Source organism: Dromiciops gliroides, chromosome 3, assembly GCF_019393635.1.
Source record: "Dromiciops gliroides isolate mDroGli1 chromosome 3, mDroGli1.pri, whole genome shotgun sequence".
NCBI lineage: Eukaryota > Metazoa > Chordata > Mammalia > Microbiotheria > Microbiotheriidae > Dromiciops > Dromiciops gliroides.
This window is the reverse complement of record NC_057863.1, coordinates 503,612,107-503,636,755: the sequence shown is the minus strand read 5'-3', so window position 1 is coordinate 503,636,755 and position 24,649 is coordinate 503,612,107. Positions and strand designations below refer to the sequence as shown.

At 40.7% G+C, this 24,649-nt stretch overlaps 1 protein-coding gene across 7 annotated transcripts; it reads left to right on the top strand.

Annotated features, from left to right (window-relative positions):
- The first annotated feature begins 8,136 nt into the window (after positions 1–8,136).
- On the top strand, positions 8,137–22,635 carry LOC122750896 (TIR domain containing adaptor protein). Of its 7 annotated transcripts, none has more exons than XM_043997779.1 (5): positions 8,137–8,334; positions 8,917–8,986; positions 15,666–15,765; positions 20,055–20,611; positions 20,940–22,635. In XM_043997779.1, the coding sequence occupies exons 3-5, from the start codon at positions 15,759–15,761 to the stop codon at positions 21,117–21,119; spliced, it is 744 nt and encodes a 247-aa protein (XP_043853714.1). In that variant the 5' UTR covers positions 8,137–8,334; positions 8,917–8,986; positions 15,666–15,758; the 3' UTR covers positions 21,120–22,635. The 7 variants fall into 7 exon arrangements, with proteins under 7 accessions (XP_043853714.1, XP_043853713.1, XP_043853712.1 ...); XM_043997778.1 differs by having other exon boundaries at positions 15,613–15,765; XM_043997781.1 differs by lacking the exon at positions 8,137–8,334 and adding an exon at positions 8,545–8,562.
- The last annotated feature ends 2,014 nt before the right edge of the window (positions 22,636–24,649 follow it).

Genomic DNA, 24,649 nt, shown 5'->3' with positions numbered 1-24,649 from the left:
AGATTCTATGAGACAAGTAAAGGGGGAGAGCATTCCAGGCATGGGGGCAGCCAGGGCAAAGGCACAGAGATAAAAAGACCAAATGTCATGCATGGGTAACAGCAAACAGGACATTTTGGATCAGCTCTATAGTGTGTGAACGAAAATAACAGTTAACATGCCTGGTAAGGTAGACTAGAACAATTTCAAATGGCTTTAACTGCCCAAAAGAGTCCTTGATGTTTATATATTCTAGAGCTGCTAGGATAAAGGGAGCCAGTGGAGCTTCTGGAGCAGGGTAATGATGTGGTCGTGCATGTGCTTTAGGAATATTATTAATTTGGCAGTTGGGTGGAACACAGATTAGAGAGGTGGTGGGAAAGTTGGGGGACCAAGTAGGTGACAATTACAATAGTCTAGGTCAAAGGTGATTAGGGGCTGAACTAGGCTGTATGGATGAATCAGGATTGGATGTAAAGCATCATATTCATTGTGGAACTAGAATTGAAGACTCATCGATTGACTATAAGGGAAAGGAAAGAATCGGGATGGTTCTTATAGTTTCCAAACCAGGTTACTGAGGATGGTGGTGCCTTAAAGAAATTGGGAAGTTACAATAGAAAGAGAATGTTTAGGGGGAAAGTTAATGAAGGACTTGGGGGCTAGGGTGGAGATGGGTCACGGTGTTAATACAGATATAGATCTGATGGTTGTCTGCATGGAGGTGATAATTGAACTTGATCTGATGAAGTTACATCAAAGAGAACCCAATAGAAGAGGGATATATCCAAGGTACATCCACAAATATGCGGATAGAACAAGGGTGATAATCCCTTATTCAATTCTCCATTGCAAATCACCACAGCATCACCCCTGCCTCTTTCCTCCTTTGCTCCATTCTCAGAGGAACAGATGACCCTTCAGCAAAGACACTGAAAAGAAGCTGCCAGGAAGAAGAACCAAGAGAGAACAATGTCACACTCAAAAAAAATCCTTGGAAGAGCATCTAGGTGAAAATGGTAGTAGTCAACAATGCCAAGTGTTAGAGAAATGCAGAGTTAAGTGAACAGAAAACAATTTATAAAGTAACAAGAACATTGTGAAGGTAGATTACATTGAAAGACTTAAGAATTCTGGACACAGGGTGCAGACTGAGGTATATATTTTTAGGATGTGGCCAATATAGAAATTCATTTTGCTTGACTGCACATTGATTATAAGGTGTTTTTTCTTCCTCAACAGGATAGTAAAGAGAGAAGAAGCAGAAAGTAGATTTTCATTAACTGAAAAAAAAATAATTTAAAAAAATGCTACAGAAATGTCAAGAATAAGAACTAAGAGAAGGTCACTGGATTTGGCAAAGAATGGATAATTGTAAACTTAGAGAGTAGTTTCAGTCGAATGAGAAGGTCAAAAGCCACATTGCCTGGGGTTAAGAAGTGAAGTGCAATGTGAGAAAGTAGGAGTAAAGAGCACAGCTCATTTTCTAGGAGTTTGACTATAAAATAGAGGATGGAAGAATTAAGTAAAGGCTTTTTAAGGATGATAGTTCTCTACATTTGTGAGTAATGGAGAAGGAGACAAAGGACAAAGTAGAAAAACAGAGAGAGGTGATAATCTAATGAGTAGTCTCCAAGAGGGTACACTGGCGAGGAGAAGAACCACCTCTTCCACTGAGAATGAAGCAAAAGAGGAGGGGTTAGGGATAATGTTGAGGTGACTTGCAATGTAGAGTTGAGAAGAGGATTTGGTTGTTGAAGTTTTCTGCTAAGAGGCAGGAAATAGAGACATGGGGCAGTGAAGAGAAGGTTTGGAAGAGACAATGGGATAGAGAGTCAAGGAAGAGTAGAAGTATGGATAAGTGGTAGAAAGGGCCCCATTTGAGACTACACAACAAAAATGGGTAAGGAATCCACTGAATTATCTCCTTTCCCTGTCCTTATACACAGTATTTCAACTGAGTGGGATGTTTTTCTCCCTATGTATGAATGTGAATGAACTTGGAAGCTGGGTTCAAGTGTGGGTTTCCAGGCCAGAATATGGAATTGAGACAACATAGTTATGCCCCATCAACAGCTCCATTCCCACCTATCCCTGCCCTTAGTTTGCTCTCAACCCCTACTATGCTTAGCTTCCCATTGCTCTACCTTAGCAAGTGTCCCTGAGGGGTTACGCAATAGCAGAGACAGCCCCTGTTCTGTCCTCACTAATGAACACTGGAGTTTATTGAGAAAGCATATACCAAGCATCTAATTTGTGCTAGGTCCTGAGGGTATCAGATAATACACAATTGCTGTCCTTGACTCCACAATCTAGTATGGGCAAAAAAAAAAAAAAAAAACCCACATACATTTTGCATTTCATAATATTCTCTATCTCTTGTTTGGTCATATACTGTTCTCCTTTCCAAAGATCTGAAAGGTAAACTATTCCTTCCTCTCCTAATTGACCTATGGTATCACCTTTTATGTCTAAATCATGTACCCATTTTGACCTTATTTTTTTTTGTTTTTTGTTTTTTCCATGGCAGTTGGGGTTAAGTGACTTGCCCTTGACCTTATTTTAGTATAAGGTGTAAGATGTTGGTCTATGCCTAGTTTCTGCCATTCTATCTTCCAGTTTTCCCAGCAGTTTTTTGGTTTGGGGGTTGTTGTTTTTTTGGTGGGGCAATGAGGGTTAAGTGACTTGCCCAGGGTCACACAGCTAGTAGGTGTCTAGTGTCTGAGACCAGATTTGAACTCAGGTACTCCTGAATCCAGGGCCGGTGCTTTATCTACTGTCCCAGCAGTTTTTGTCAAATACTGAATTCCTATCCCAGAAGCTGGAGTCTTTGGGTTTATCAAACAGTACATTTCTAAAGTCATTTACTACTTTGTCTACTGTTCCTAACCTATTTCATTGATCCTCCACTCTATTTCTTAGCCAGTACCAAATAGTTTTGATGACTGCCGCTTTATAGTAAAGCTTCAGATTTGGTACAGCTAGCCCACCTTCCTGTGCATTTTTTTGTCATTAGTTCCCTTGATATTCTTGAACTTTTGTTTTTTTCCAGATGAATTTTGTTATTTTTTTTCTAGCTCTATAAAAATTTTAGGTAGTCTGATTGGTATGGCACTGAATAAAAAATTAATTTAGGTAGAATTGTCATTTTTATTATATTAGCTTGGCCTATCCATGAGCAATTAATATATTTCCAACTATTTAGATCTGATTTGATTTGTGTGAAAAGTGTTTTGTAATTGTGTTCATAGAGTTCCTGGATTTGTCTTGGCAAGTAGACTCCCAAGTATTTTATATTGTCAACTGTTACTTTAAATGGAATTTCTCTTTCTATCTCTTGCTGCTGAACTTTGTTGGTCATGTATAGAAATGCTGATGATTTATGTGGATTTATTTTATATCCTGCAACTTTGTTAAAGTTTTTGTATAAACAGAAGCAATGAATCCAAAATTAGAAGGGAGGCAGAAAGCTGGGAAACAATTTTTATAGCCAGTACTTCTGATAAAGGTCTCATTTCTAAAATATATCAGGAACTAAATCAAATTTATAAGAATCCAAGTCATTCCCCAATTGAGAAATGGTCGAAGGATACGAACAGACAGCTTTCTGATGAAGAAATCAAAGCTATCTGTTACCATATGAAAAAATGCTCTAACTCACTATTGATTAGAGAAATGCAAATTAAAGCAACTCTGAGGTACCACCTGACACCTATCAGATTGGCTAATATGACAAAAAAGGAGAATAGGAAATGTTAGAGAAGCTGTGGAAAAATCAGAACACTAATGCATTGTTGGTGGAGCTGTGAACTGATTCAACCACTCTGGAGAGCAATTTGGAATTATGCCCAAAGGGCTATAAAGCTGTGTATACCCTTTGACCCAGCAATACCACTATTAGGTCTTTTTCCCAAAGAGATCATAAAAAAGGGAAAAGGACCCACATGTACAAAAATATTTATAGATGCTCTTTTTGTGGTGGCAAGGAATTGGAAATTGAGAGGTTGTTCATCAATTGGGGAATGGCTGAACAAGTTGTGGTATGTGAATTTAATGGAATACTATTGTACTGTAAGAAACAAGGAGCGGGCAGATTTCAGAGAAACCTGGAAGGACTTGCATGAACTGATGCTGAGTGAGATGAGCAGAACCAGGAGAACATTGTACACAGTATCATCAACATTGTGTGTTGATCAACTATGATAGACTTGTATCTTCTTGCAATACAATGGTCCAAGATAGTTCCCAAGAACTCATGATGGAAAAGGCTCTCCAAATCCAGAAAAAAAAGAACTGTGGAATATGGATGCAGATGGAACTCTACTATTTCTTTTGTTTTTGGTGCTGTTGTTTTTCTTTTTTTGTGGTTTTTTCCTTTTTGCTCTGATTCTTCTTTCACAGCAAGACTAATGCAGAAATATGTCTAATGTGATTGTACATATATAACCTATATCAGATTACTTGCTGTTTGGGGGACGGGCGAGGGAGGGGAGGGAGAGGGAAAAATTTGAAACTAGTAATCTTATAAAAACAAATGTTGAAAACTATCTCCACATGTAACTGGAAAATAATAAAATCCTTTTATATATATATATATATATATATATATATATATATATATAGAGAGAGAGAGAGAGAGAGAGAGAGAGAGAGAGAGAGAGAACACATATACCAATAAGCCTAACACAAATGAGAATAGGATAAATGCATGAAATAAAATACTGTATGTTCAGGAAAGGGAATGATAATACCAGCATAGGGAATCAAGAAAAGCTTCACAGAGGAGGCAGAGACAATGCTCAAAAGTTAAATGGGATTTCAGTAGACAGATGGAGAGATGCAAGACTGAGCAAATAATGGTGATGAAAGTTCAGGTGATGTTCAGGAAATGATCAATTCAATGAAGAATAGCTTGAGAGAAGCTAGAAAAGTAGGTTAGAATCAGATCATGAAGGGCCTTGGATGCCAGGCTAAAGTCTGGACTTTACTCAGGAGGCAATGGGCATACACTGAAGGTTTGTGAACAGTGGTGGGATCTGAGCTGTATATAAGGAAGAAGAATTTGCTGGCCAAACTGAAAAGGGAAGATACTTGAGAGGGGAGGGCTTGCTTTGTGGACATTGAAATAAGTGCCTGAAGTTGAGTGATTGCAGCAGAAATGGTAAGAAGGGGTTTGGTGGAAGAGAGATTGTGAAACCTGAATTGAAACTTGGCTACCAGATATGTGGGCGGGGGAGGAGAATCAAGGAGGGATCAAATATAACTTTGCAGTTAGAATGACTGAATAGAAGGGGGCAGCTAGGTGGTGCAGTGGATAAAGCACTGGCCCTTGATTCAGGAGGACCTGAGTTAAAATGTGGCCTCAGACACTTGACACTTACTAGCTGTGTGACTCTGGGCAAGTCACTTAACCCTCATTGCCTTGCCGCTCCCCCTCCAAAAAAATAGAATGACTGGATAGAGAAATAGGGAGGACAAGAAGATGGATAGGTTTAGGGAGTTTTAGATGGTTTGGGTTACTGGTGAGACAGGTGGAAAGATCCAGTTAACTTCTGGAAATTTTAGTCTGGATTTCAGATGAGAGTTGAAAGTTAGAGGCGTATTTGGAAGCCATCTGCGGAGATGATATTTGAAACTGAAGGAGTAGAAAAAGACCCTAAGGAAGGCAGGAGAAAAGAGAGACAAAGAGAGAACCCTGGATAGTGCCTGTGTTAAGAAATCGTAATCTTTAAAGCCGAAAAGGAGCTTAGAGGTCATCTAGTCCAACCCCATCATTTTACATATTAGGAAACTGAAATGTTAAGGGGTTGGATGATGTTTAAAGTCACACAGCTAAGTGGCAAAGCCAAGATTTGCACCAACTTCTAACTCTAAATCCAACATAAATCCAGTACTGCAGGGGAAAGAAAGAAGAGCAGAGAAAGGGAGCAATTAGGGAGAGAAGTGGAGAACTCAGAGAGTTGTATCACAAAAACCAAGAAAATAGCAAGAAGAGAAGAATCAGCCTTGCCAATGCTGCAGAGTGCAAAGAGGATGAAGGCAGAAATGTCATTGCATTTGACCATTAGGAGATTGTAGGTGTCAAATTCAGCTGACTGAAGCAGACCTGGTCTCCATCGGAGCCTCCAAACCCCCCCCCCAAATGAATTGCTGGGGGCTAACCAGAGTCCCTCCCGACCTTCTGATTATTTTGTAAATCTCCCAAATCCTCTCCTCCAGAGATCTCCAAATTTTCTCTTTGGACTTTCACTTTAGTGTGAAATGCCCCTAACCTCTCCTACTTGCAGCTTGGCCATGTCTTCTGCCTAGCCCCTCCCAGTTGCAGCTTGGGCATTCCCTCTGCCTTAGTACCTATATAAATCCTGTTCTCAGCCCCCTCTTCAGGTACTCCAGCACTTGCTGTGTAGCACCTTGAGCTGCAGTTCAGTTGCCCTGATTAAAGACCTAGATTTTGCTATGTTGGCTGTTTTCTCTTGAATTCAGGTTCACATAGATCACCTTGCAGGAAAGTGTCAATAGAATGATGAAGCCACATCACAACAGGTTGTGGAATGGGGGAGGCGAGGCTGATGAAGGAATGGAGACAACTAAAGTAGATTTCTTATGTCAGAAATTTTATGATGAAAAAAATGAGACTGTTGAGAGAGACAAAGACAGAGAGAAATACAGCAAAGGGGAGAGATTTTGTTTGTTTTGGCCAGGGGAGAGCTGTATGGCTATAGGAAAGAGAGGAACAGAGTAGGAAAGCCTGGAAATTAAAAATAAAAGGAATGGTGAATAGAATGAAGTACTGGAAGATTCAAGAGGAGATGAAAGTAAGAGCATAGGTTAACTTTGGTAGGGAGAAGATCCACCTCTTTAAATGATAGAAGAGGGAAGGCATAGTAAAGAGATTACAGTACTGATATTTAAAGGTCAGGGAGGGTGGTTGAAGAAATTTATGTTAGATAACCTCAATCTTCTCTGTAAAGTAGGTAGCACACTCGCTGGCTGAAAATTTGGAGTGTGGAGGCAAGGTTGGGTGGATTGGAGGAGAGAGGTTTGAAACAACATGTGTGGAGAATGAAGGAGGTGATTTTTAAAGACTACTGCATAAAGGATCCAGCTGAGTTTATGGAGTATAAACTTAAAACGGATGAAATAAACAAGGCTGTACTACTTTCCCTATAAGGATCAGGCACCTCAGAAATGGAAATGGTTAAAGCAATGAGTAGGACTTACTAAGGGGGATGAACATGGTAGAGGTAATAGAAGGTCAAAGTATCAAAAGGTAGTGGGAAGAGCATCCCTGAAATGCCTGACCACAGGATGGATGCAGACTGAGTAGAGAGGTCATAGATTCCACAGTAGGGATTGAAGCAGCATAATACGATGGCTATTGGAAGGGTGGCCTTGGAATTCTAATTCCACCTCTGACATGGACAGGGCATAGTAATATGCACTGATGATAATCACTGTGGGGTGTCAGTGGGTGGCTGAAATCCTGCAATGGAAATGATTGGACTTAAGGAAATTGAGGAACCATGTAAAGGCCCCAAGGAGAGAAGGAGTTGGAGATGGAAAAAGAAAATTGTGAGATAGGTGCTGAAATAACTGAAGGAGTTTGGTAGATGATTTCAACAAAATCCTAATGTCATGGACTTCAAAGGGTGAGAGGTTGTTGGGTAACGTTGCAAAAGGTCTGGAGGTAGGGGGAGGAGGGATGACGATATGTCATGACCTCTAACATCCTGAAAGTTGGAGGGAAGAAGGTTCGGCCTCTTTAGGAGTTAGTGCTAAAAGGTGTTAGAAGCAATTAAGGAAAAAGCCAAGGAGTTGGGAGAGTTTGTAATGGGGGGGGCACCATGGATAGACGAGGATGAGGGGAGAGGTATGGATGAGAATCTAGGAGGAGGGAATGAAGGATTTCATCTGCTTGAACCTACTGAGATATAGGCAGAAGAGAGAAAGATGGAAGAGGAGGGCAGTTGAACCTGAAAAAAGTTACATGGAGATGCCTAAGCTTAGCCGAGAGGGACGGGTCACCTGAGTTCCCACCCCCACCCCCAACCTCCCCCCCTTACTCTGCTGAACATCGCAGATTTATTACAGACTGCTCTTTTTTTCCCTTTCCTTGCCTTTCTTCCCCCCCCCCCCCACACACTCTACAGAATGAAGGCTTAAGAGTTTGTGGGTTTAAGCCTTTCAGAAAAAGACTCAGAGCGAGTCCAAGGGCTCCTTTACTTCCGTCTGGAAGCGCTTCTGCCGAAACCACCCTCCTCTGACCACTCACTTCCTTTCTGAGCCAAAGGCGGGGCCTGAGGAACAACCTTGAGTGAGTCTAAGTGGGTGCCCTCCTGCCTCTTCCCCTCCCTGGTGAGTCTTGGGTTAGGGGAAGAGAAGTGGTGGGTGGTGGGGGAGGGGACACCGTAATCTCTACCAAGGAAGGATTTCGGGGGGGTGGGGGTGGGGGGGTTGCAGCTGCACAGCCTCCACACTCCTAAAATAGGGAGGCAGAGAAGCTACATGGAAAGAAAGCCTTTCAAACTCACCCGGGTCGGGCAGATTGGGACTAGAGGCGTTCCCTGGGAGGCCTACAGAACGGTAGCACTGAGTCAGAAACGGGAAGCCTGAGTTGTAGCTGTGAACATTTCTCTGCCCACTCTGCTGCTGCTCTCTGCCGTGATACCCTGTCCCACTTCACGCAGGCTCCTTTTCCCCATTCCTTCTTCCTCTTCCCCTCTCTTTTCAACCACTTTCTTGCACCTAAAATATATATACATATATACATACATACATATATATATATATATTATATATATAGTGCAATCTGATTTCTGACTTGAGAAAGATGTCATCTTTACCATAAAAAAGCCTCAAACAGCCTAGTCTCCCCCTTAGTCCCTGTATTGATCTTTCTGTGTGTCACTGTGTTCCTGTCTCACTGTCTCCCTCTAGGGCTCTCTACCTGTCTCATGTCAGCCTCTGCGTTTCTGTCAACACGGGAAAAGCCACATCATGACTGAAGGTAAGCTACCCCTGACTATTTCTCTGCCTCATAAAATAATTTTGTGTTATTCTGTATATATTTTGTATTTCCTTAGCTGTGGGCATGTTATATCCTATCTATGGAATATAAGCTTCTTAAGAGGAACAAATCCAGTGCTTTATACCTAGTAGTTATTTAACAAATATTTGTTGAACAGAATCTCTCCAGCTCTTTTTTAAAAATAATACAGTGACTGTCCCTGTACCTCTCTTAGAATCACTTGTTCCTTTCAAAGTATCACCTTCTACAAGAGACTTTCCAGATCATCCCCCAACTACTAGTGCCTCCCCCTGAAAATTACCTTATATTTATTTTGTACACTCATAGATATATACATGTTGTCTCATCCAATATAATGTAAACTGTTTGAAGACAATGGCTGTTTCTTTTTTTGTCTTTGTATACCCAATGCCTGGCACATAATATCACATAATATCATAATATCACTATCAGTTCTTTCAATGGAAGTGGATAGTATGTTTCATCATTAGTCCTTTGGGATTGTCTTAGATCATTGTATTGTTGAGAATAGTCAAGTCATTCACAGTTCTTCATCAAAAAATATTGCTGACTCTGTGCACAACGTTTTCCTGGTTCTGACCTCTTCACTATATATCAGTTCATACATGTCTTTCCAGGCCTTTTTGAAGTCATCCTGCTTGTCATTTCTTATAGCACAATAATATTCCATCACCATCATATACCACAATTTAGCCATTCCCCAATTGATGGGCATTCCTTGGATTTCCAATTCTTAGCCACCACAAAAAAGAACGTTGCCTTTATACCTATGCTCTCTATTGTTTTTAATAGGAATGGGTGCTGTATTTTGTCAATATTTTTTTAAGCATCTACTGAGGTAATCATTTGATTTTGTTGACTTTGTTATTGATATGATCAATTATGTTGATAGTTTTCCTAATATTAAACCAACCCTGCATTCCTGGTATAAATCCCACCTGGTCATATTGTATACTCCTTGTGATATATCACTGTAATCACCTTGCTAGTATTTTTTTTTTTTTTTGGTGAAGCAATTGGGGTTAAGTGACTTGCCCAGGGTCACACAGCTAGTAAGTGTCAAGTGTCTGAGGCTGTATTTGAACTCAGGTCCTTTTGAATCCAGGGCCGGTGCTTTATCCACTGTGCCACGTAGCTGCCCCCTTGCTAGTATTTTGTTCAAAATTTTTCCATCAATATTCATTAGGGAAGTTGATCCATAATTTTTTTTATCCAATTTAGCTCTTCCTGGTTTAGGTATCAGCACCATATTTATGTCATAAAAGGAGTTTGGTAGGACCCTTTCACCTATATTTCCAAATCATTTATATAGTATTAGAAGTAATTTTTCTTTATTTTTTATATTTTTTCTTTTAAATTGTATTTTCCAAATTACATGTAAAAGCAAATTTTAACATCTTTTTTAAAAAAACTTTGTGTTGCAACTTCTCTTTCTTCTTCCCTTCCCACCCCCCACCCCAAGAACTCAAGCAATTCAATATAAATTATACATGAGTAGTCATGGAAAACATCTCTACATTGGCTAGGTTGTGAGAGAAAACAGATATAAACAAAACTTCAGATTAAGGAATTGTCAAAAAAAATGTGTTTCAGTCTGTTTTCAGATACCATCAATTCTTTCTCTGTAGATGGGTTGCAATTTTCATAAGTTCTTCAGAGTTATATTGGATCATTGCCTTGCTGAAAATAATGTGCTTCCCAGTAGATCATCTTACACTAATGCTGTTATTTTGTATACAGTAATTTTTCTTTAAATGTTTTGTAGGGGGCAGCTAAGTGGAGCAGTGGATAGAGCACTGGCCCTGGAGTCAGGAGTACCTGAGTTCAAATATGGCCTCAAACACTTAAACACTTAATAGCTGTGTGACCCTGGGCAAGTCACTTAACCCCAACTGCCTCACTAATGACTTGATCAATTTCTTTTTCTAAGATAGGGTTATTTAGGCATTTTATTTCCTGATCCATTAATCTGGGTAATATATATTTTGTAAATATTCATCAGTTTCACTCAGATTATCAGATTTATTGGCATACAGTTGGGCAATTTTTTTTTTTTTTTGCGGGGCAATGGGGATTAAGTAACTTGCCCAGGGTCACACAGTTAGTATGTGTCAAGTGTCTGAGGCCAGATTTGAACTCAGGTACTCCTGAATCCAGGGCCGGTGCTTTATCCACTGCACCACCTAGCTGCCCCCAAATTATTTCCTAATGATTGCTTTAATTTCTTCTCACTGGTGGTGATTTCGCCCTTTTCATTTTTGATATTGGATATTTGGTTTTCTTCTTTATTTTTTTAACTCAAATTAACCAATGACTTAGCTATCTTGTTTTTTTTTTCTTTTATAAAACCAGCTCCTACATTTATTTATTAGTTCAATAGTTTCAATCTTATTAATCTCACCTCACCTTTAATTTTCAGAATTTTCAATTTGTTGCTTAATTGGAGGTTTTTAATTTGTTCTTTTTTTTTAGTTGCATGTCCAATTCATTGATTGTTCTTTTTCTATTTTGTTGATGTAAGAATTTTGTGAAATAAATTTTTCCCTAAGTGCTGCTTTGACTTCATCCCATAAATTTTGGTATGTTGTCTTATTCTTGTCATTCTCTTTAATGAAATTATTGATTGTTTCTATGATTTGTTCTTTGACCCACTTATTCTTTAGAATTAGATTATTTAGTTTCCAAATAATTTCTAATCTCGTTTCCCACTGCCCTTTGTGGAATGTAATTTTTATTGAATTTTGAACTGAAAATAAAACATTTAATGTTTTTGCCAGTCTACATTTGATGTTGAGGTTTTTGTCCCCTAATACATGATCGATTTTTGTGTAGGTATCATGTAGTGCTTAGAAAATGATATTCCTTTCTGTTCCCATTCAGTTTTCTCCAAAGGTCTGTCATACCTAACTTTTCTAATATTCTATCTACCTACTTAGTTTCTTTCTTGTTTATTTTTGGTTGCATTTATCAAGTTCTGAGAGGGTACAGTTTAGGTTTCCCGCTAGTATAGTTTTGCTGTCTATTTCTTCCTGCAATTCACTTAACTTCTCCTTTAAGAATTTGGATGCTATAGCACTTAGTGCATATATGCTTACTATTGATATTGCTTCTTTGTCTATGGTATCTTTTAGTAAGATGTAGTTTCCTTCCTTATCTCTTTTAATTAATTCTATTTTTGCTTTTACTTTAAGATCGGAATTGCTATCCCTGCTTTTTTTTTAAACTTCAACTGGTGAGGCAGTTGGGATTAAGTGACTTGCCCAGGGTCATACAGCTAGTAAGTGTCAAGTGTCTGAGGCCAGATTTGAACTCAGGTCCTCCTGACTCCAGTGCCGGTGCTTTATCCACTTCACCACCTAGCTGTCCCAAGATAGATTTCTATATTCAACTGATTGTGTATATTATTCCCTCTTTTGCACCTCTCTATGTGCAATAATTTACCCTATTCTATCTATCTCTTCCTTCTGCATCCAATGTGCTCCTTTTTCTCATCCCTTAATTATTTTTATGGCATTCCCTCAAATTCACTTCATACCCATATCATGTATCTATGTATATTCTTTCTAGCTGTAATATTAGTGATATAATTTTTTAAAATTATGAGTATCATCTCCCTATGTAGGGATGTAAACGGTTTAGCTTTATTGAATCCCTTATGTTTTCTTCTCCCTTTTCCCCTTTTTATGGTTTTCTTGGGTTTTTATATTGGAAATCAAATTTTTGGCTTAATTCTTTTTTTTTCCCTATGAAAGCTTGAAATCCTTCTTATTTCATCAAATAACCATTTTCCCTCTTCATCTATTATATTTAATTTTACTGGGTAAATGATTCTTTGTTGTAGTCCTAGTTCCTTTGTCTTCTGGAATATCATGTTCCATGACCTCTGATGCTTTAATGTTGCAGCTGTTAAATCCTATATAATCCTGATTGTGGCTCCCAGATATTTGAATTGCTTCTTTCTGGCCACCTGTAGTATTTTTTCCTTACCCTGATAGTTCTGATATTTGACTATAAAGTTCCTTGGAATTTTTATTTTGGGATCTCTTTCCTGAGATGATAGGTGGATTCTTTTTCTTTCTTTCTTTCTTCCTTCCTTCCTTCCTTCCTTTCTTTCTTTGCAGGACAATGAGGGTTAAGTGACTTGCCCAGGGTCACACAGATAGTAAGTGTTAAGTGTCTAAGGCCAAATTTGAACTCAGGTCCTCCTGAATCCAGGGCCAGCGCTTTATCCACTACACCACCTAGCTGCCCCTCAGTGGATTCTTTCAATGCCTATTTTGTTCTCTGCTTCAAGGATATCATGCCAGTTTTATTTGATAATTTCTTGAAAGGTCCTCCTTTTGAGGCTTTCATATAGTCCAATGATTCTGACATTATCTTTCCTGGATCTATTTGCAGGTCAGTTGTTTTTACAGTGAGGTATTTTACATTTTCTAATATTTTTTTCTTTTTTTTTTTCCAGGGCAGTTGGGGTTAAGTGACTTGCCCAGGGTCACACAGCTAATAAGTGTTAAGTGTCTGAGGCCAGATTTGAACTCAGGTCCTCCTGAATCCAGGGCCGGTGCTCTATCTACTGTGCCACCTAGCTGCCCAACATTTTTTTCATTCTTTGGATTTTGTTTGATTAATTCTTGATGTCTCATAGAGTCATTAGCTTCCACTTGCCAATTTATAACTTTTAAAGAATTGTTTTCCTCAGTTAGCTTTTGGGCCTCCTTTTTCATTTGGCCAATTATGCTTTTTTAAAGGAGTTGTTTTCATCCATGGATTTTTGTATCTCCTTTTCTATTTGACCAATTCCATTTTTAAGGAATAGTTTTCTTTTTCCAATTTCATAATTCTCTTACATCACTCTTATTTCTTTTCCTAATTTTTCTTCTACCTCTCTTATTTGATAGTTAAGCTCCTTTTGAGCTCTTCCATGAATTTTTTCTGGGCTTGAGACCACTTCCCATTTATCGTTAGGGCTTTGCCCATGGGTGTTTTGACATTGTGGTCCCCTTCTGAGTTTGTGTCTTGATTTTCCCTGTCATCATTGCTAACTTTCTATGGTCAGATTATTTTTTGTTGTTTTTTGCTCATCTTTTTTTTGGGGGGTGGGGGACAATGAGAGTTAAGTGACTTGCCCAGGGTCTCACAGCTAGTAAGTGTCAAGTGTCTGAGGCTAGATTTGAACTGAGGTCTTCCTGAATCCAGGGCTGGTGTTTTATTCACTGTGCCACCTAGCTGCCCCTTTGCTCATCTTTTTTGGCCTTTTTCCTTACTTTTAAATTTGAGCTCTGCTTCTGGGATGGAAGAGACACTGTCCCAAGCTTCTTGTGCCAGAGGCCGCAGGCCTTGGCTGTTTACCTGGTGCTGCACTGATGTTACCCTGAGGCCCACAGGGATCCTCACATGTCTGGTTTAAGGAGAATCAGGTTCTCCCCTCACCTGGCCTGTTTCCTGGTCCTAGATGACCCCAGACCAACTTGCCAATCAACCAGCTTTGTGTGTTGTGGTTGTTAGCTCCGAGGAGCCTGTGCCCCTCCCCCACCTGGGCCACTTCTACTCAAGCCTACCACCTGGTTCTCAGTAGGGGTGTAAAATCCAAGTTCTGCCTTAGCACCAGCAGACCCCTGTAGTTGCCCCCCTTCCCAGGGCTCAGCCCACTCACCAGACTGTGAGCTTAGTTTCAGACAACACTGGTGCTTCAGCTGATTCAGAGGCTCTGGGGGTCTCCTCCTCTGGTGAGGACTTCCTGGGACTGGATCTGTGTCAGGGTGACTGTGGGATTGGGCCCGACTCCTGTGTCAGCACAGCAGCTCCCTCCTTCTGACCTTCCAAGCTGTTCTTGGTTAGAAGATGATTTCAGCACATTCTTCTGTGAGTTTTGCTGCTCCGGGCATTTTCCTATGACCTTATTTGGATGTTTTTTGGAGTGATCGTGTCATGAGTTTGGGAGCTCACTGCCTTTCCTCTGCCATCGTGGCTCCACCCCGGAAGTGCCCTCACATGTCTGGTGCTGTGTTGAGGGGTTGGAGTTGGGGGGTGGGGGGTGGCTGGCACTACCAGAGGCCTAAGGAGTCTAGCAACTTACCTGGTGCTAAGCCAAGGTCCCAGTACTGGCGTCTGGTGTGTGCTGAAGCCTGTGAAATATTCCTGCATTGGCATCCACCTGTTTGCCAAAGTGGTTCCTGGAGCTAGTATTTGCCAATTCCCCTGGCTAAGTTGAGGCATGTAGGGGGTCTTGGTGTTGGTGTTTGCCTGCTCCACTGTACTGGGACTCAGGATTTCCCACCAGTTTGCTGAGGCAGGGCTTGCTGCTGGTTTGCTCAGTTGCTTCCTGTCCTGGACTATACTCCCTTTTTACCCAAGTGAGACAGATCTTTTTTGTTGTCCTTCAAAGTTTCTTGGGCTAAAAAATTGTCTCACTCCCTTTTTTTGCTGGTTCTGCTCTTCCAAGATTCATTTTAGAATGCTATTTTATGGTTGTTTGGAGGTGAATATGGGAGAGTTTTAGTGATTTCCTGCTTACTCCAGCTATCTTGGCTCCCAGAAGGACTATCCTGTTTTGACATGATGGTACCTGTGACTATACCACACAGGATGGCTATTTCATGACTCCTGACCTAGACCGAGTCTTCCTCTGTCCCACCAGTGCTCTGCCTCCCCAGATCAGTTGCAAGCCCAAGTCAAGTGATATCAACTTCACCTTCATTTCCTTGCTCCTGAGTCAGGAGGCCTGGAAAGGATGGCTGGTGAGTAGAACTAAACTGCTTGAACATTTGGCTTCTATTTCAAAGTAAGGGCTGGGTATAGGCTAATTCATTGTTATCTAGATATAGTTCTCATATGGGGGAGGGAAGGTGGTCAGGGAGGGGAAGGCTCCTGAGAAGAAATCCCAGGGAAACTGGGAGGTGAGAGGCCAGTGACCCAGCTTGGCCTAAAGCTCCAGACTAGGAATCAGAAAGATCTGCATTTTGTTTTTGACTTTGCAGTTAATTCACTGTGTGACCTCTTGGTCCTGATTTCTCCATTTGTATAATAAGGGGTTTGAATTAGATGACTTCTAGCCTTATATACTACCTAGCCCCTCCAAGTTTAAATTCTCTAATAAAGTCTTTACACCCCTTAGAAAAAAAAGTTTGCTCAGATATTGTCCAACCAGCTCCTTCTCTTTTTCTTGTTTCTAGAAGGCCTTCTTGATCTATAGGTCCCTCAGTTGCATGTCTAGGGCACAGATATCTGTCTGCTTCCATGTCAGTGCTTGCTCCAGTCATCCTCATTCCCCACTGAGAGGAGAGGATCCAGTTCAGGGAAGCACTTGATTCCTAAAGTGCCAAACCCTTCTGGTCCTAGAAAGAGCCACGCTGGTTTTCTGGGGGGGAAAAAAGTCCTAGTAGACTATGTCTATCTAAACCTTAAGACTCTTTTTTTTTTTTTCAGTCTTGATAGTATTTTATTTTTTTCCATTTACATGTGAAAATAGTTTTCAGCATTTGTTTTTATAAGATTTTGAATCCCAAATTTTTCTCCCTCCCTCCCCACCCCAAGATGGCAAGCAATCTGATATGTTATATATGTACAATCACATTAAACATATTTTCATATAAGTCATGTTGTGAAAGAAGGATCAGCTGGAGAACAATCCGGAACTATGCCCAAAGGGCTATCAAGCTGCGCATGCCCTTTGACCCAGCAATACCACTATTAGGTCTTTATCCCAAAGACATCAGAAAAAAGGGAAAAGGACTCACATGTACAAAAATATTTATAGCTGCTCTTTTTGTGGTGGCAAGGAATTGGAAATCTTGGGCATACCATCAATTAGGGAATGGCTAAACAAGCTGTGGTATATGCATGTAATAGAATACTATTGTACTGTAAGAAACTATGAGCAGAATTTGACTTTCAAATATAAGACCCTAGAGAACTATAAAAAATTGGAGTTGGGGGACATCCCTGGGGTCATACAGTGAGTGACTGTCTTGTGTCTGAGGCTGAGTTTTGGCTGGGATCCCCCTGGGTCCAGGGGTGATGCTTTGTCCTCTGTGTCACCTAGCTGACCCATAATGACATCTTTAGGGTTAAATTGAGGGGTGAGGGGAATGCACTGGAGGAGGGGGGAGGGCAGAGGTGAAATCCTTCATGAAAGAAACAGGAAAAGGCTTACGGAGTGGGGGAAGAGATGGAAGAGGAGCAGGGCAGTAAATGAATTTTACACTCATCAGAAAAGGCTCAAAGACCTTAAACTCATCAGAGTTAGCTCAAGGAGGGACTAACACACACACCCAACTGGGTGGAGTAATCTCTCTAACCCTGCAGGAAAATAGGAGGGGAAGGGGATAAAGAGAGAGGGGCAAAAGAAGGAAGGGCAGAGTGGGGGAGGGGACAGACAGAAGCAAATCCCTTTTGAAGAGTGATTGGATGGGGGCAGCTAGTTGGCACAGTGGATAGAGCACTGGCCCTGGATTCAGGAGTACCTGAGTTCAAATCCGGCCTCAGACACTTAACACTTACTAGCCATGTGACCCTGGGCAAGTCACTTAACCCCAATTGCCTCACTAAAAAAAAAAAAAAAAAAAAAGGAAGAGTGATTGGATGAAAGAAGATGGATAATAGAATAAATATCAAGGGGAAGGGAATAGGATGGAAGGGAAACAGTTAACAATAGTAATCCTGAAAAAGAGAAAAGGGGGAAAAAGTGTACAAAAAATATTTATAGCAACTCTTTGTGGCTGCTAAGAATTGAGAATCAAGGGAATGTCCATCAATTGAGGAATGATGGAATAAGCTGTGCTATATGATTGTGGTGGAATGGTCTTGTGCTATAGGAAATGACAAACAGGATGATCCTAGAAAAACCTGGAAAGACTAATAAACATCGATGTATGGTGAAGTGAGCAGAGCTGGGAGGACATTGTGCATAGTGACAGCAGTATTGTTCAATGCGCAATTGTGAATGACTTTAACTACTCTCAGCAATACAATGATCCAAGACAATCCCAAGGATTTCTATGGGGGGGGAACCCCCATAGAAAGAACTGATAAAAAGAACACTTGTGGATTATACATATATAACCTGGTTACGATCTTGTGGAGGGGAGAGGAGAGGGAGGGAGGGAGACAAATTTGGAACTCTAAATCTTATGAAAATGAATGTTGAAAACTACCCTTACATGTAACTGGAAAAAAATAAAAATAATGTTTGTTGCTATTAAAAAAAGAAAGAAACTATGAGCAGGGGGCAGCTAGGTGGCACAGTGGATAAAGCACTGGCTTTGGATTCAGGAGGACCTGAGTTCAAATTTGGCCTCAGACACTTGACACTTACTAGCTGTGTGACCCTGGGCAAGTCACTGAACCCTCATTGCCCTGCCAAAAAAAAAAAGAAAGAAAGAAAAGAAACTATGAGCAGGCGGATTTCAGAGAAACCTGGAAGGACTTACATGAATTGATGCTGAGTGATATGGGCAGAACCAGGAGAACATTGTATACAGTATCAACAGCATTGTATGATGATCAACTTTGACAGACTTAACTCTTCTCAGCAACACAATGGTCCAAGATAATTCCAAAGGATTCATGATGGGAAATGCTCTCTACATCCAGAAAAAAGAACTGTGGGGGCAGCTAGATGGCACAGTGGATAGAGCACTGGCCCTGGAGTCAGGAGGACCTGAGTTCAAATCTGACCTCAGACACTTAACACTTACTGGCTGTGTGACCCTGGGCAAGTCACTTAACCCCAATTGCCTCATCAAAAAAAAAAAAAAAAAGAACTGTGGAATCTAGATGCAGATTGAACCATCCTATTTCTACTTTTTTTTTCTTTTTTGAGGTTTTCCCCTTTTGTTTTGATTCTTCTTTTATGACATGACTATAGCAGATTGCTTTCTGTCTTGGGGAGTGGGGAGGGAAGAGAGGAAAGGAAATGTTGAAAACTATCTCTACATGTAACTAAAAATAATAAAATACTTTTGTGATTAAAAAAAAGAAGGATCGGGAAGCAGCTAGGTGGCACAGTGGATAGAGCACTGGTCCTAGAATCAGGAGGACCTGAGTTAAAAACTGGATTCAAACACTTGACACTTACTAGCTGTGTGACCTTGGGCAAGTCACTTACCCTCATTGCCCAATCCCCCCCCAAAAAAAGAAGGCGGAGGATCAGAACAAAAGGGAAAAATCTCAAAAAAAAAAAAACAATAACAACAACAAAAGTGAAAATAGTATGGCTCAATCTGATTCAGAATCCACACTTCTTTTTCTGGATGTGGTGTGCATTTTCCATCATGAGTCCTTTGGAATTGCCTAGGATCATTGCACTGCTGAGAAGAGCTGATCATCACACCATGTTGCTATTACCGTGTATAATGTTCTCCTGGTTCTGCTCACTTCACTCAGCATCAGTCCACTTAGGTCTTTCTAAAACCTGCCAGCTCATCATTTCTTTTTTTTTTTTTTTAGTGAGGCAATTGGGGTTCGGGTCACACAACTAGTAAGTGTTAAGTGTCTGAGGCCGGATTTGAACCCAGGTACTCCTGACTCCAGGGCTGGTGCTCTATCCACTGCGCCACCTAGCTGCCCCAGCTCATCATTTCTTATAGCATAATAGTATTCCATTACATTCATATACCACAACTTGTTCAGTTATTCCCCAATTGATGGGCATCCCCTCAATTTCCAATTCTTTTCCACTACAAAAAGAGCTGCTAAAAATATTTTTGTATATGTTCTTCCTTTTCTCTTTTTCTATGATCTCTTTGGGATATAGACCTAGTAGTGGTATTACTGGGTCAAAGGGTATGCACAATCCCATAGCCCTTTGGGCATAGTTCCAAATTGCTCTCCAGAATGTAACTCTTAGGACTCTTGCTGCTGCCTTGTCTCTTTCCTGCTTCTTCCTTTCCCAATGATGACCCAAGCCTGGACCAAACCAGTGCCAGCTCTGTCCTTCCCTTTGTTATGTCTTTTCACTGCAAATTCTCCGTCCTTCACTGTCACAATTACCACCATTTCCTGTTGCTCTGATCTCTCACTCTCTCAGGCTGGTTCCGACAGATCCTGCGTAAGCCCAAGAAACGCCATGTGCAGCCAGATACCAACACCAATGATGTCCTAGAGCTACCCTCCCAAAGCAGTTCTCTGCCTGACACTCAGGAATCTACCAAGGTTCCCACCCCAGACTCAGCAGACACAGACAGCAGGAGCAGTGGCTCTCGCTGGAGCAAAACTTATGACGTGTGTGTGTGCCACAGTGAGGAAGACCTGATGCCCGTCCAGGAATTGGTTTCTTATCTGGAGGGTGAGCCCGATGGACTTCGATGCTTCCTGCAACCTCGGGATGCAGCCCCAGGCGGTGCCATTGTGTCAGAACTGTGCCAAGCAATGGGCAACAGCCACTGCTGTGTACTATTTATCACTCCCCATTTCCTTCAGGACCCGTGGTGCAAGTACCAGATGTTACAAGCACTAAGTGAGGCCCCTGGATCTGAGGGCCACACCATACCCCTGCTGGCTGGCCTGGCCCGAAGCGATTACCCCCCTGAGCTCCGATTCATGTTCTATGTGGACGGCAGTGGCCCTGACAGTGGATTTGGAAAGGTCAAGAACACAGTCTGGCGTTGTAAGCAGTGTGGGGTTGGGGGAGGTGGGACAGAAAAGGCCTCTGATCCACCTGAAAAGTTACTTTGGTTTCTTTTAGATAGGGATGGAGACCTCTTTAGGAAGGGGCCAGGGAGGGCCCCCAAGGGTGAAGGACTCTGGTCTGCAAGGGAGGAAAGGTGCAGAAGGGAAGGGGAGGAATGTGATATTGCCATGGGTTTGGGAACAGGTTTAGGAATAGAGAAAGAAAGTGGCAGTAATCAGCTTGGAGAGAGGGAGCTTATTTGCAATAAAACTGAGTCTCATGACTCTGCTCGGTCTTTTCCAGATCTGCAAAAATTTAGCTGAGATGTATATCCCATCTCATCACCATGGAGCCCAGGATGTTGGAGCAAGACTGGACTTGGAGCTAGAGGGGACACTGGGGGTCTCCAGAAAGCTCTGGTGGAGAACCAGACAGGTGTTAAAAGGATTCATGCCCTCAACAACATTTCTGTTCTTCCTCTGAGATAGCCTGTAGCTGACTTCTCTAGTACTTGGGGTTTCCCTTCCCAAGAACTCAGCTCTGGCTGTGGGAAAATTCAGGATCTGAGAAATTCAGGCTGCTGCTAATGTCACTCCCTTAGGGTATTTCTTAGGCAGGATGAATGTATTATTTTGGTTTCTGTCCAAAAGGAAGTCTTGCCTCCATCATTTGGTATGAAGCCTATCACATACCTGTGTGTTCCTCCCCCTTATGCATGGGCACATTTATGTAACTCTGTGTCCCTGCCCAAGGAGAGAGCTATTGATTGGCTCCATCAGGCAGGACTATAGAACACACTAAAGTCCTCTGTGTCATATAAGGAATTCTGACTCAATTGGAGGAAATTTAACTGGTGTCAACCCCTTCCTGTGTGCAGCTCTCCTATTTCCCCTACCTTCTCCAACCCATTTTCACAAAGCTCTTTAAACAGAAGAGTCCTATACAACATTTTTTTATGTTATGTAGGTCAGAGCTTTGGAATTATGAAGTCAGTCAGCCAACAAGCACTTCTTAAGCACATCATGATAGACATTACATTAAGCACTGGGGTTACAAAGAAAGGCAAAAAAAAAAAATAATCCCAGCCCTTGAGGAGCCCACAATCTATTGGGAAGACACTATATAGATGTAATATACAGAAATTAAAGACCTAAACAGAAAAATCATTTTGAGTGGAAAAAGAGAAGGGAGAGGGTTGTGAATAAGAAGGTGGATGAAAAAGTGGAATATGGAGAGAGAAATTTCTAGGGCCTATACTCAGTACCTAGAATTACAACCAATCTGATGATCCATACTTGACACCTAGGCAACTTTGATGGGGTACCAGCACATCTTCCAGTGATGAATGACTTCCAACCTGGGAAATGCAGAGCTTATTTTAATGGACATTGTCTTGTCTTTTTGTGTGTGTGTGTGAGGCAATTGGGGTTAAGTGACTTGCCTAGGGTCACACAGCTAGTAATTGTTAAGTGTCTGAGGCCGGATTTGAACTCAGGTCCTCCTAATTCCAGGCCCGGTGCTCTATCTACTGCGCCACCTAGCTGCCCTGACATTGTCTTTTTAAAAATCTTTATTTAGCTCTAATAAATGGGTACTAGAAAGTTGTTTTTTATATTGAAAAAAACTTCCTTATATTTGAAAAGATGGAGAGTCTCTGACTTAGAGAAAAAGGAATTTGACTTTCAGGGTGTGTAATCTCAGATTGTGGAGTTGAAAGAACTATCACTTTGCACAGAATTTAATCTACAATACCTACCACCCCTTCCCATTTTTGCTTTGATTCCTTGCCTACTTCCTCCTTATTTTCCCTACCATTCTTCCAGATTATTCTTTACACCAAAGGGATTTGAGTAGAATAAGCTTACAGACAGTTGGTGAGCTGCATAAGAGGAAGAAATTTCTTCAACAGAAGTTCTCAACCCTGATGAAATCATAGGTCTGGACCCTCTAAAAATACTCTAGCTTTTGTTCAAGGATTAATAAAGACTTGTTGAACTGATCTGAATTACTCTCAGGATTTTTATAGGTACAATAACAAAGTGCTCCTTAAAGAAATAAAGAAGGAATTAAATAGTTGGAATGATATTTATTGCTCTTGGATGAGCCACACTAATATAATAAAAATGATGATACTACCTAAATTAACTTACACTGCAATACTAATTAAACTACAAAGGGAATACTTTATAGAGTTAGGCAAAATAGTAACAAAATTCATTTGGAAGAACAAAAGGGCTAGAATTTCATAGGAAATAATGAAAAAAAGAAATAAAAAGGAAACAGCTCTCACATGTTTTGAAGAGTATTACAAAGCAGTCATCATCAAGACTGTTTGGTACTAGTTTACAAAATAGAAAAAGTGGATTATGGAACAGATGAGTCAGAAACAAATGAACCTAACAGCCCAGTGTTTGATAAGCCTGAGACCATAAATTACTCAGGGAAGAACTCCAGATTTGTTAAGAACTGTTGGGAAACCTGAAAAGCAGTTCAACAGACATTGGGGTTTGGACCACCATCTCAAGCTGTTTGGCACAATAAACTCAATGGTTAATGATTATACCTGAACATTAAAGTGTAAAGGGGCTAAAATTCTAGCTAAACTATCTAAAATCTAATGAGTGGTCGCCAATAAATTATAAGCTTTAGTAAGAGTATTTAAATGTTTAATTATTTATTAAAGAGCATTAGGATAAGAGAGAAAGGTAAAAATCTAACTATTTCTAAGAGACCCTATCATCCGACCCACCATGGCAAGGTCAAGAACCAAAAAGAGACAGAACCCCTCCACCAGCGTCCGCTTCCTACTTCGTGTCTTCCTCCCAGAAATGGGAGGCTCCTCAAGTTGATTGGCTGGTAGCCTTGATAGACAGTACCCACAAGCAAACGTCACTTCCTGACGCTAAGGACCTTGACCACATGGCTTGCCCTCAGAGGCCTTCTCATGGTGGAGCTTTGCTACAGTAAGTCTCCAGCAGGTGGCATCATTCCAATCGTTACAAAAGGATATGTCTTTTTTCATAATTAGAAGAAAACCAGATCAGATGGATATGCCTCACAGCTTTGGCTAGGAGAAGAGTTCTCAACTAAACAAGGAACAAGAGGCAATTCCGAAAGAGAAAATTGATTTTTTTTTGATTACATGAAACTGAAAAGCTTTTGTGTGAATCTATCTGACCTGAAGAAACTAGGATGAAAGGTAAGCAAGCACATTGTCTAGATGCTAAGGATCCTACCTGAGACCGTCTCTGAAGTCAGTTTTTCTATAGCTGATGGAAAAGAAGGGTACTTTCCTGAAAAAAGACTTACTACCTGAACAAATATCCAGCCCCTCCTTTCTCTCTGGGACTTCATTACTTAAAGGATGGTGGGTCTCCTAGCTGAAAAGAAACTTAGACAGGCTGTAGCATAGGCTCTGGGGATAAAAGATAAGACACCTTGCTTTCAAGCTGTTTAGAGTCTAATTGTGGGGAAAGCATACATACAAATAAATAACTTATTCTAGGAGGATATGTAAAAAGGAAAAGTCCTGGCAAAGTGCTATGATAAAATGGAGAGAGTAAAAATATCTTTGACTTGGGATAGAGGTCAAGGAAATATTCATAGAAGGCATGGAGCCTAAATTGGGCTTTGAAGGAAGGAACTTTAATAAACAAGAAAGAAGTTAAAGAAGTGAATAAAATTCTGGAAAAGTTAGATATGATAGATCTCTGGAGAAAACTGAATGGGGTTAGAAAAAAAAACATACCTTTTCCTCAATAGCACATGGCACCTACACAAAAATTGACCATGTAGTAGGACATAAAAACCTCGCAACAAAATACAGAAAAGCAGAAATAGTAAACACATCCTTTTCAGATCATAATGCAATAAAAATTCCATTCAATAATAGACAATTGAAAGAGAAGTTAAAAGTAATTGGAAATTAACCCCCACCACCCCGAAAAAAAAAAACCCCAAAACAAAAGTAATTGGAAATTAAATAATTTGATCCTAAAAAGCAAGTGGTTCAA

Coding starts and splice junctions, on each gene's coding strand:
- LOC122750896 (XM_043997775.1), top strand. CDS start 8,485: ATGGAAAGAAAGCCTTTCAAACTCACCCGGGTCGGGCAGATTGGGACT. Junction 8,563..8,916: donor CCTGGGAGGCCTACAGAACG/GTAGCACTGAGT, acceptor GTCTCCCTCTAG/GGCTCTCTACCTGTCTCATG. Junction 20,612..20,939: donor CTGACAGTGGATTTGGAAAG/GTCAAGAACACA, acceptor GGTCTTTTCCAG/ATCTGCAAAAATTTAGCTGA.